General features: G+C 40.6%; 2 protein-coding genes across 3 annotated transcripts in view; one reads left to right on the top strand and one right to left on the bottom strand.

Moving 5' to 3' along the window:
• LOC149285302 (ADP-ribosylation factor-like protein 13B) overlaps positions 1-13,123 on the bottom strand; it is a 30,443-nt gene extending 17,320 nt beyond the window's left edge. For both annotated transcript variants that reach the window (XM_089495521.1, XM_089495520.1), the window contains exons 1-3: positions 13,065-13,123; positions 9,927-9,997; positions 8,977-9,226 (exon numbers count right to left, since the gene is read on the bottom strand). In XM_089495521.1, coding sequence (XP_089351647.1) covers positions 8,977-9,226; positions 9,927-9,997; positions 13,065-13,123 — 380 coding nt within the window. The remainder of the gene's footprint in view (positions 1-8,976; positions 9,227-9,926; positions 9,998-13,064) is intronic.
• LOC149285303 (syntaxin-19-like) lies at positions 50-922 on the top strand. Its single transcript, XM_089495544.1, has one exon. The coding sequence runs from the start codon at positions 50-52 to the stop codon at positions 920-922; it is 873 nt and encodes a 290-aa protein (XP_089351670.1).
• Positions 13,124-13,545: the final 422 nt, after the last annotated feature.

The raw sequence follows: 13,545 nt of genomic DNA on the forward strand, positions 1-13,545 counted from the left end.
TATCTGTGGCACGTAATATATTTCGTCGCAGGACCCTAAAGGGACGAAAATGAAAGACCGACTTCAAGAATTAATCCAAAAAGCGAAAGAATTAGAATTGTCAAAAGAAACAGAGCCCCCCGTGGAGGATCTCAACGAACCGGTGGAGATCAAGCAGCAAGCGGTTATATTTGAGAAAGAACCCATTATAGAAAGTTATTTGGACGAAGTCCAGAAAATCCAAAAAGATATCGTTGAACTTTCCGAAAACGTCCAAAAGTTTGGGCAGCAGCAGAAAGTCCTCGTGTCGTCCATGAGGCGATTCAGTGTTTTGAAGAAGGACTGCAGTGTTACGAGAGACATCAAAACCCAGGCGGAGAACATCAAGAAGCGGTTGGATGCGTTATTGCAGCGCGCAAATAAAGCGGAAGCGGACAACGGATCGTCTTCGAGTCTCGCGAGGATTCTTAGGACCCAACATGCGGCGCTTTGCAAAAACTTTCACAACATTATGCTGCGATATAACGAGACTATCGCCAGCAAGCAGGCCAAGTGTAAAACGTTCATCATACGGCAGCTCGAGGTGGCCGGGAAAGACGTCTCCGAGGAGGAGGTGGACAAGATGCTGGAACAGGGCAAGTGGGACATCTTCAACGAGAACCTAATCACCGAGGTCAAGATCACCAAGGTGAAGTTATCAGAGATTGAACAGCGGCACAAAGAGCTCGTGAATTTAGAGAATCAGATGAAAGAGTTAAAAGACTTGTTTTTCCAGATTTCCCTCTTAGTAGAAGAACAGGGAGAAATGATAGAGAATATTGAAATCGCTACCAAAAATACAGAAGACCACGTCCAAAAGACTAATGAGAAATTTAGGCTGGCTGTGAAATATAAAAAGAAAAATCCATGCAGATTACTATGCTGCTGTTGTCCTTGTTGCTAAAGGAACGTGTCCTTTACATTATATATACACGGTATATTATATATATATAATTTCACACTAACATATTTATGTGCTGTGGGAACCGTTTTGGTTGACCATTTGGTTGAAATAAGCAATGAATCGAGTAATGGATTTCATGGATTACATTAGAAATGGATGGATTGTAAAGGAACAGTATTAAGGACGCTGCCAAGTAGAAACATTCATACGTGGAACCATTTTGCTTGATTGCTTCTATTTATTTATCTCCGAGTTTAACGTCAAAGCGTATTGATGTTTGCGGAAGGTCACATACCCAGGTTGTACACCCAAACTATATTAGCTCAATGATCCGCTTCTATATTCTGGAATCACTCGTATCATGCCGATATTCCCAGGGCCTGTGAATGCGGACTCGCGTCCATTAAATGTTGAGAGGACCAGGACTTGAGGCGAACGTCCAGCTTGTCAGGAGCAGAGGAGCGAGAGCTGACCAAGCCAACTCCTCTTCACTCATACTGTCCTCAAACAAGGACCTGCTGAGTTGGTCACAGACAGGCTGTCCTCCTCTACTTAAAAAATGACAACCAGGACCATTGTTTTTTTCCAGGGATCAGTGATGTAAACCGTGAAACACGGACTTTCTTTTTTCATACGACAAAGCCTTTTAGAATCCGACCTGATGTAGAAATATTTTTGGGCCTGAAAACGTCACCCACTAAGATTTACCAGGAAAAATGCCTAGCACCAGGAGAATAAATTCGATAGACCAACCCAATAAATTCATAAAGCGACAGAGAAAAAATGTTTTTCATCGTCGGTTAAGAAAAAAAAGGTCCATTAATGTTTAAGATCCTTCGCCTCGATAAATACTGTGTGTATGTAAAAGTTTTCCTGTTACCGTACAGAGAACTGATAAACTATTTTACGTTACATTTATTTATATAGCGCCAGCAGATTCCAGACCGCTTTACAACCAGACTCTGCTCTCGTGAGCTTACAATCTAATACTTTTATAAACCAGGTAATGCTACTATATTTCTTTATGTTTTACATCAATAATTATAATAAATGTGACACTTCTCAGAAGTTACTAATTTTGTTCCTTTATCTTACAGACCATTTTTAAACTAAATCTCAACTAGTCTGAATTGTACTTGCTTAACTTGCTTTAAGCAACACAGAAAGAAGTTCTGGCCCTTTGGCACGGTGCAGCTCAATGAATGAACCCAGTCAAGCGTATGAGCACCTCTCAGAAATGACATACAGGATAAACTTAATGAAGTCATAAATTAATATATTCATTAATCCAAAAAAAAACAAAAAACTGAGCTTGCTGGCCATGGCTACTAACACACCTCCAGTCAATCACGCACAATCCAACCCCACGTATCACCAGAAGGCAGGTCGATGTGGGGGGGCTCTGCTGAAGGTCCCGGCTGTGATAGAAGTCGGCAGCAAGTCGCAATTCCTGTCACACAATGAGGTCACTAGGCTGCTTTGGTGAAACTGGGGCCAAATTAGCACATTCGGTAAATAGTAAAGAGGAGAATCAATAAAATACAGCATATCGCCTTTCAATCATATTCCAACGTCTTTATTGGAGACTGAGCCATCCGGTCATAAACCCGTGCTTACTTTTATCGCCCCACCACTGTTTGCTTATAAACGGCTCTGATAAGTGAATTGTAACTACGCAGCGCCGATTAGTATAACAGGACGGGATAGTCGCCGTGAAACGAGGGCAAAGGGTTTCAGTCTCAGACTAATTATATGTTTTGTATGGTTTCTTTCTCGTAACGCATGTTAAAGGAACACTGGGCTAGCCCTACTAGGGTTGGGCAATCCCTGGACCGTCCCCTGCGATCAGGATAAGGAGATTTGTAATCCATGGTATCCAAATTAAAGGTGGTCCATTTCTCACCTATAGTGGCATGAGATCAGCAGAACTATAATTACATCACAGAACTCCAGAAGGAAACAGATCACAAAGAAGGGAAGCGTAGAGCATTTACAACCCTTGATCAACTAGCTTTAACCGAGTAAAAGGAATGCACGGATAAAAGCTTTGCCTTCTCATATAGAAATCAGTATTTTATTTAAAGATACAAGTGTCACGGTTTGCCACATGGACAGATCTCCACTACCTCCTACTCTCTCTGAATGCCAGTCTAGGTCTAAATACACCTATGGTGGCAATTATTATTTATTATTGATTGGTTTATATAGCGCCATCAAATACCGTAGGGCTGTACAATGCGTAGACAAGACATAACAAGTAGCATGTAACATAACAAATTGACTAACGGAGACAACAGGTGAGGAGGGCCCTGCTCAAATGAGCACAACCAAAGTGTTTTCCACGTTCAATTAACCCCTTCAGTACCGGGACGTACCTGGTACTTCCTGGTTAGCAGTCACCGGTAGACCGGGACGTACCAGGTACGTCTCCTCCAAAAAACGCCCCCACATCACCACAATCGCGGTGATCGTGGGGGCGCTGCTGCTGCTGTCTGCCCAGGAGTCCTGGGCAGACAGCACAGCCTGTCTAAGCCCGCCCCCAAGCCCACGATCGCTCCCACGGAGTGATTCTCTAGGCAGAAACTGCGATTGCAGAAAAATCTGCAATCGCGGTTTCAGCTGCCACAGGCAGCTTCAGGGAAGGGTGGGGGGGTATTGAATGGGTCCCCACACAAGTGTGGGGGCCTGATCCAACACCCCCCTGCTGCCTGATCGCTCCATGAGAGCGTCAGTGCAGCGTTAACCCCTTCAATGCCGCGATCGCGGCATTGAAGGGGTTAATTCCCGTTTTTTAGGGGGTTCTGCTGCTGGTGGTCTGCCTGGAAGCCCAGGCAGACCAGCAACAGCAAAAACGAGCCCCCAGAAGTCCTCTGATCAGTCCTGTAGGACTGATCAGAGAGACTCCTCCCCTACAATCTCCAGTCTATTGGAGATTGTGTCCCAGCTGCCAGAGGCAGCTTCAGGGACAGGGAGACAGGGTTCTTTGGTCTCCACATGAGTGTGGAGACCAGACCTCCCCCACCCCCACCCTTCCTCAGTTAACCCCTACCCCCCTCTTCCTCAATTAACCCCTTCAATGCTGCGATTGTGTATGACCCCCATCGCAGCATTGCAGGGGTTAATATTAGTCCCCACAAGCTTGTGGGGACTAAATATCAATCAATGCTGTGCTTCAATGGAGCATCAGCATTGAAAGAGTTAAAAAAAATAATGTAAAAAATAATAATAATTAAAAAAAAATTTAAAAAAATAAATTAAAAAAAAAAAAATAAAATAATAATAATAAAAAAAAAAATAACAGCACTGACCTGAAAGTCCAGGGTGCTTCCAGGTCAAATGCTGGCCTGATCAGATCACTCCTGGCCAATAGGAGTGATCGGATCATTATGGCAGCCCACGGATGACCCTGCTCTACAAAGAGAGAGGGGTCATCTAGGGTAATTATGAAAAAACACAAATTATTAATAAATGAAAAAATCATAATTATTACCTGATCACTTGTCGGTGACATTTTAAGTCGCTGATTATTGATCGGTCTCCCTGATTGATGTCAGCGGCCTAAACCTGTCACTTACAAGTAATCTGATGAAAAAAAATATTTAAAAAAATGTAAATGCACATGTTCCAGTTTTGCCCTCATAGCTTCCTCCAAAAATACATGAACCATGCATGTGAGGCCTTGTTGGAACCGGGGGGTGTTGGTGAACAAAATGTGGTGTTTTTTTTCCAGTGTTACACATATGCTGTGCAAGAAATAAATTGCAACATTGAAATGTATGCGTTAAAAACGCAATAAAATAATTTCCCTGTGAAGTTTGGCAGACATCAGTGAAGAAATGGCTGGCTGAAAACTGTCAAAACTACCCTAGTTGAACACCTTGACTCGTCTACTGTTCATAAATATATACTTTTATGGGGTAATTTACAGTGGGGGGGCTTCCAAAATGTCCCAAATGGGATATGGGCCCAGGAAACCAATTTCTGAAAACTTGCGCATGTTCCAGTTATGGCCTCATGGCTTCCTCAAAAAATGCATGAACCATGCATGTGAGGCCGTGTTGGAACCGGGGGGTGTTGGTGAACAAAATGTGGTGCTTTCTTCCACTGTTGCACATATGCTGTGCAAGAAATACATTTTAACATTGAAATGTATTTGTTAAAAACGCAATAAAATAAATTTTCCGTGAACTTTGGCAGACATCAGTGAAGAAAAGGCTAGCTGAAAACTGTCAAAACTACCCTAGTTGAACACCTTGACTTGTCTACTGTTCATAAATATATACTTTTATGGGGTAATTTACAGCAGGGGGCTTCCAAAATGTCCCAAATGGGATATGGGCCCAGGAAACCAATTTCTGAAAATTCCAAATGTGAAAACGAAAATGCGCATGTTCCATTTTTCCCCTCATAGCTTCCTCAAAAAATGCATGAACCATGCATGTGAGGCCTTGTTGGAACCGGGGGATGTTGGTGAACACAATTTGGTGTTTTGTTCTGCAGTTGCATATATTCTATACAAAATATAATATAAAATCTAAAGCAACATTGCAACATATGCAAAAAAAACCCAAAAATATAAAAATACCTCAAAATTTGGCAGCAATTGGCGATAAAATCCCTGTTTGAAAAGTGTCAAAATGACCCTAGTTGTACACCTTGACTTATCTACTTTTCATAAACATATAATTTTGGGGGGGTAATCAGTATCTGTGACAACTATTGCAGTTATTAGACTACCATGCCAAATTTGAAAAAAATTACATTTCAAAAACGCGATGCATGCCTTGCAATATTTGCCCTATACTGGTCAAAATAGATAAAAATCCTGGCCATGTTGGGTGGTTTCCAAATCAGGACAAGTTAATGAATATATTTGGGATAATTTTTTCCCATTGGTTTAACCCCTTAAGGACCGGGCTCATTTTTCGTTTTGTACCCTGTGGGACCGAGGCTGTTTTGACACTTTTGTGGTGCTTGTGTTCAGCTGTAATTTTCTCCTCACCCATTTAGTGTACCCACATAAGTTATATATTGTTTTTTTCAGGACAAGATGGGCTTTCTTCAGATACCATTATTTTGATCGTATCATCTTATTTACTATAAAAAAAATAAAAAAAACATGGTGAAAAATTGAAAAAAAAACACATTTTATGACTTTTATTTGAAAAATCTTTTACTCACCTAAAAAAGCAAGTAAAAAAACTAGCTAAATAGATTCTACTACTTGTCCTGAGTTTAGAAATACCCAATGTTTTTATGTTTTTTTGCTGTTTTTTGTAAGTTATAGGGCAATAAGTACAAGCAGCGTTTTATGATTTCCAAATCTTTTTTAACAAATCTGGTCAGTCTGCCTCCATCTCCTCTTTGGAACATCTTTGAAGCCGGTTAACTCAATTTAACCCATTCAAACCATATATTTTTGAAAACTAGACACCCCAGGGTATTCCAAATGCTGTTATTTTAACCCTTTCCATGCACCAATTATACAACTACACTTTGTCAAACTTTGTAATAGTAATTTTTTTTATTTTTTTTTCCACACAAATTGTACTTTAGTTATAGATATACAGGTGCTGGTATATGTCACTGTCAAACAACACCCCAATGTGTGTTCAGCAACATCTCCTGAGTACAGCAATACCCCACATGCATGGGTTTGTCAGATTGTTTGGCTGGTAAAAGGCTACTTTTGGGGCATGCGTAATTCAGGTGGTCATTTGGTCATTGTGCCTCCCTCTCCTCTTTGGAATATCTTTGAAGCCGGTTAACTCAATTTAACCCATTCAAACCATATATTTTTGAAAACTAGACACCCCAGGGTATTCCAAATGCTGTTATTTTAACCCTTTCCATGCACCAATTATAGAACTACACTTTGTCAAACTTTGTAATAGTAATTTTTTTTTTTTTTTCACACAAATTGTACTTTAGTTATAGATATACAGGTCCTGGTATATGCCACTGTCAAACAACACGCCAATGTGTGTTCAGGAACATCTCCTGAGTGCAGTGATACCCGACATGCATGGGTTTGTCGGGTTGTTTCAGATTTAAAATGCCACATTTGGGAAGTGCGCTTTTTTTCTCCATTTTGGTCAGTCTGTACCTATGCCCTATATTTGAGCTAGGCCACTCCAATTTACCCCATCAGCCATTTTTTTTACATATTAGACACCCCTTGGGTATTTGAAGTGCTTTTATTTTAACTCTTTGTTGAGATTTTTGAGAATTTTTAGCACTTGCTCAAAATAATAAACTTTATTTTTTAATTTTATTTTATTTTTTTAATACTTTTTTTATATTTTTTTTTACACATTTTGCTGGTACTGGATGGTTCATCTAGTGACATCACTGCATAATTATTTTTAAATGTTAGCACATTTTTTTTTAATTTTTTTTTCCATTTTTTATTTATTTTTATTTTTTTTTAATATTTTACTAATCACATAGTGATTAGAAAGCTGGGCTCCATTGACTTGCATGGTTGAATGCAGTACCTGTATTCAACCAGCAAGTGGAGCCAGTTCTCTAGAGGGTCTGGAGACCCTCTAGCGAACTTTTTCGTCTTTATTGTTTTATTTCCCGGGCCGCCGCCATCTTGCTTGATGGCGAAGATCACCGGCAGCGGCGGCTGTGACCGCTCTCCGGAGCGGTCACAGCCCACCCAGAGGTAAGTGTTTGGTGTCGCTGGATGCCTCCTGATCGAGGCATTCCAGCGACACCATTTAAGTTTAGGAGGCGATCGTTGATCGCCTCCTAAACGCTTTTAAAACGGGCGTCCGCCGCCATACAATGTATGGCGGCTGTTGACGCCCCGGGGAGGGGCCAGACATGGCCCCCGATGCCGATCTCGGCCTTGCTGAATGCCTCGACATCGAGGCATTGCAGCAAGGCCGTTTAAGCGAAGAAAGTGATCCTTGATCACTTTCTAAGCTTATTTAATTTTTTGACGGTTCAGGACCGTCAAAGGTCATTTAGTGACCTTCTTGTTATGACGGTCCTGAACCGGCAAAGGTTGCGAAGGGGTTAATGTGTGTACAATTTGTATGTATACTGTTTTTCAAACAAAACAATGTACTACCCAGCTTACTATGGTTTCAAATGAAAGCCCTACTTGTGCTGAAAAAAACAATATATGATTTGTGTGGGTGCACCAATTGATAAGAGAGAAATTACAGTTGAAGAAAGACATGGCAAAAACACAAAAACGGCTCCGGTCCTTTAGCGACACCCTAGCTTAAAAATCCCGGTCCTGAAGGGGTTAAACAGCATTTTATTATGGCTCCTAAACGGCATTTAAACAAATACATATCTGATAACTACCGCAAACAACAACTTATGTAAAAAATAAATAAATAATGTGACAGGGAACAAGGCATTGTGGTGGATAACATGTACATTTCCCACAAAATACTGCAGTGCAATGTATTCGATAACCCCAGGGAGAATGTTTTGTTACCAGCAAAGTAATGGTAATGTTGTAGTTATGTTTGGGTCCCTGGGGTGGAGCATTTGGAGAGAAGGGAGGGCCAGTGCTCCACTCCACAGTTTACTTGCAGCAGGTGATGCAGCCAGTCCAGGAGTTCTGGTTCAGAGATTTACTCACCTGTTACCAATGAGCAGCAAGGGGGCTGCTACAAAAAGGAGCCCTGTAAGTTAGTCAGGTGAGAAACATACAAGCAGTGAGTGAGACTGCATTTTCTCCTAAACAAATCTGCTGAACGGTTCCTAAACGAAAAAGGTCTGTGCTAAATGTTTTTTGTTGGTAGCGGGTAAGCCGTCCAACGATAGTTAGTTAGTTTGTTTGTCAGTAAGTGCTCAGAGAGCAAGGCTTTTCTTTTTGTTTGTTTTATTTATGTTTGTTTACAGACCTTTTAATAAAAAGGACTACAATTCTAAAAATAATTCAGCCTTATGTGGTATTTCAAACCTTAAGACTGTGTGGTTACATGATCCCAGCTCACAATAAATACACTGAAACCGTACTATAAAATCGGTGGTTCTGAAATAACACAACCACCCAAGTGAATGAGGAGCGGCTTCTTTTTACTTACACTAATACAGGTTTTCCTGAAATCCTGGGATGTCTTAGAACTTCTGTCATCGTCTCCTTTGTTTCTTCCATCCTCTCCACATCGCTGGAGTCGATAACAAACACCACTCCATAGGACTCCGCATAATAGTTCTTCCAAATTCCACGGATTCTTTTTCCACCACCAAGATCAAACATCGTGACATCGAATTTCCCTTGCTTAATGTCGGCCTTTGAAAATCCAACCGTTGGGGCCACATCTTCAGGAGACTCTGTAGGAAAGATCAAAACACACAAAGGGTCATTAGGAAGTCTCCATAAACAAACTAAAGGAAAAAACACTTAGTTATCCTATTTCCTTGCCGCCACAAAAATGCATTTCTCCGCAAGTATTGCTTACCTTCCTAAAGAAGAAAATGTTCTAGTAGAAGGAATTGTTTGTTTTTACAGTGAAAACACAAAATCTGGAACTTTAAAAGGTTTGCGCAACAATCAATGATACTGAAGCTCATGTCACTTTCACAAAAGCGTAAGCTCATCAGCCCAGAGGCGTCACCTGTGGGATAGTCAGAAAAGGCTTTCACGGAATAAGGGGGCTTGTCATTATCGCACCTTTCAATCTTTCACCTATTTAAGTCTCTAAAAGCACATGCTTCGTTATTTTGCTATAGATGTAACTTTTAAAAGGGACACTTGAATCCAAGGAAGCTGAGATTTGTGGCAATAGGTGGCAGAACTCAAATATCAATAAATGTATAGTCTTAATGTTCTTTTCCACCCCGACAAAGACTGGAAACGAAAGCAGCATCCCAACACGGAAGAGAAAATCAACCAAATCCCGAGAACATGAAATTAAGGTGGATACGTCCATGCTATAGACATAAAATGTATCCAGTGTTAGAAGATATTATATCCAGGGTCGGTGCTCTCCTTTAACCCCATACAAACAGTCCAACTACAGAAAGCACTTACCTCCCTGGATACCTTTCACAGTTGCCGTTTTCCCAGCATTATCCAGTCCCACCATCACCAACGTCACCTTTCTACAAAATATAAGGAAAGATAGAAAAGAAAATAAAAAAACATGTCACTTTCATTCCTATCCACATGGCAAAGGGGATTCTGGGCCACAGAGTACTCTGTTAATCACGTTAAAGGAGAAGTGTCACATATGTTTGCGAGAGAATACGAACTGGGCGAATTCTCAGTGTTAGGTTTTAGGTTTAATAAGAATGCTGGCATCCTCAAAGAAATTCAAGAGGTGCCATCTCATCATAAGGAACAAAAAAGTCCTGCAAAGTCGTGTAACGTTTCAAGTTCAACTAACACACTACCAAACAGAACAAAGTCATTCCCATCCTGCATCCAGCTGATTCTGCCCAGAGGCAAACTGCTCGCAAACGCACTCAACTGCACAGAGCCGGAATACCAATTAGGTCAGCAAGAGGGGTTTAGGGTGTTGTTGTCGGAATCCAGAACGTTAAACGGGTTAAAAGTAAGGAATCAGAATGCTCAGACCCGGACTGGCCCTCTGGCACACTGTGCTGCAACGCGAGCATAAAAGGTAGCATATATACGGTCGCTGGCTTCACTTAAACCAGGGCTGTCCAACCTGCGGCCCTCCAGCTGCTGCAGGACTACATCTCTCACAATGCTCTTTCAGCTATGGCACTGGCTGAGGACACCCCTGACTTAGACCATCAGGTGCCCCCTCATAGCCAGTTCTGCCAGGAGAACGCCGACATTATATATATATATATATATAATATACGGTATTGTATATATTCTGACATTTAACCTGTTTGCACTGCGTGCTCCATTGAGTTGAATGCGTGCCGTGCCCCTGCCTACCTGAGCGACTTGGCATGGTGAGATGGCATGGCAGGTAGGGCTTCATTTAACTCTCCCTATCCCACAGGGCCGGGTGAAGGGAGCGGCAGAAGCATAGAGGACCATCACTCTACAAAGGGCTTTTTATTTTTAATATAAATAACCCACCTGGGCTTATTTTATTTCCATCACCCTTCAGCATAAGGAGAAGAGGGCAAGAGGAGATCACGATCCTTCCCTCTTGTTTCATAAATGATTCTTTAGTTGCATTATTGTTAAGCAATTATTTCATTGTCTAAATTGCAGCAGAATTCAGGCGAAGTCTGTGCTATTTGACTCGCATGCCCCCACCTGAAATTGAAAGCTGCAGTCCCCCTTTTTTTTGGGGGGGGGGGAATTCAAGGTTGGTGGGATTCAGACGTAGGTCAGTGGATGGAATTTGGAGGACTTCGTGTCAGGTGGGTCAAAAGAATGAAAATACAAATGATTAGTCTCATTTTAAAGCAGGCAGAAATAAACTGAATAGGGGATAGCGCTATGTTGGGAGAAAGAAATCTATTTCAAAACGTTAACTCTTTCATCACCAAAACGTACCTCAAAACGACCTTAATACTTTTGGCCCCTTAGATATCCCAAAACATGACAAACCTTATCTGCAGATTATGCTAAATGCAAATAGATTTTCTTCCCTGGTCTTTAGGTACATACGCATGCACAATCGCTACTATAATATTGTCATTACATTTTCTCCCTAAAGTTATCTCCTCGACCTCCTCTTGAGAGGCACGTGTCGGCAGCAGTAATATCTAATACACGTGATTACAGAGATAATCCAAGACATCAGCTAACACTGGATCGGAGTCGCCCTTCTACACGTGGGAATACTCCGCAGAAATGTTTCATATTCCAATCCAATCACCAACATTATTGTTCCCCTAAATTCCATCCTCACTTTACCTTCAGACACAAGACTGCTACACACACACACACAACGTAACAAAATGTATAATACCCAAAAGGTATCTAAGGAGATGTCCTAAAGATAAAGATATCTCACAAAATATACGTAATAAATAACAGAAAGTTTTTAATAAAGTATTGCTCAATTCATTACATATTTGGCATTCACTATTCTAAACAAAATGATACATACATTAAATAATTGGAGAAAAGTTCAATGTTCATTAAATAAAGCTTCATTAGTACATTTCTAAACATAAATGAAACAATGAATACATAAATGAATGTACCTGGGATGGAGCTCAGTGTGCCTGTCACTTCTGCGTATGTTTTGCGCTTGCATAGGTCCCATGATGCTGTGTAACCCTGTGCAGTGCGTATCCACTAACCCTAGGCTGACCCCTGACACGTATACTCACCATAATGCCACACACTGACATACTAACACCACATATTAACCCCATACGCAAACATACAATTACACACTCTAACACTGTACAGACACACACTGACATCATACCGTAACACTAACACCTTACAGTAAAACACACATGCTGATGTACACGTTTACACCATACACTAATACACACACCTCCTTTGGCACTATAAATTTATAGATACACACTGACTAGCACTATACATATACACACATACACACTGACTCTGACACTACAGTATACACTTACATACACTACTCGCCCTCTCACAGACCTTTCGAGACGCTGCCCGTCTTCTACCTCGGGGTCACCCAATTTTCTGCGCCTTTGTGGACCAAGCAGAGGGAGCTGGATTCCCAATGAAATCTTATACACATTTTTTTTACGATCTAGTCCTAATAAAAGCCATTGCCTTTCAATTAAATACTATATTCTTTTTTGGTCAATACGGCTACGTACATCTTTTTCCATCTTAATAAGCAGACTGTGCCACAAAAAAAAAAAAAAACAGAACAAAATATTTTAGAAGATATAAAACTAGGCCCCAAGAACACTTAAAGTCATAAGTAAGGACAAAAAACTTACTCCAGTAAAGTAAATGGTTATAGGAGGATAGTAACAAATCTTTACGTTTTTAGACTCAAAAAACTGAAACAGCACTGAAAATAAGCCGCTGACTTCCATTCAGCAAAGCACAGCATGTTGGGGTAAATTCATATAAAATGTGACAAAATACTTTATTATGATAACTCATGAGACCAAACGTAACCCTACAGATGGGCAGATAACCCCAGAGTAGTAATAATCTGGAAATAACTGGAAAATAACAAAATAGATGGAGTCAGTAAAGATTCCGAGAATTCTTTACAGTTCTACGGCTTACCTCACAGGTTCCCGCCAACGTTTTAACCAATTACAGCAATTCGCCATCAGACTAAACATTCCTATAAAAGCCACACGAATTCATAAAATATTCTTCCTCCAGAGCAGCGTAAAAGGTCCTGCGACTCAGATCTGTACAGTACTGGAGAACCTAAAAGTATTATAAAAAAAACAAAAAAAACCAAAACACGAGTAACTATATAATAAACGACTAGTGGTAAAGAATCCAATCTGCTTCCGATGTAATCATATATATAATATATTTAATCCATTATAATTGCACATCATAGAACACAAAACAATATATACACACATATACATTTAATAAAGTGATATATATAATAAAAGTAAAGGTATACCTAGAACTTTGAGATTAGAGGCAAGTATTAAAAGCAGAGGCTGCGCTCGGTAAAGCATCGGCGAGTTTACTATCTCTGTATGGTAGCAACAGGGCCCATAGCTACAGTTTAGTAGCCGTGACC

The sequence above is a fragment of the Sceloporus occidentalis genome, unplaced genomic scaffold (assembly GCF_023333645.1).
Source record: "Sceloporus occidentalis isolate IW3139 unplaced genomic scaffold, rSceOcc1.0.p SCAF_81, whole genome shotgun sequence".
Lineage (NCBI taxonomy): Eukaryota > Metazoa > Chordata > Lepidosauria > Squamata > Phrynosomatidae > Sceloporus > Sceloporus occidentalis.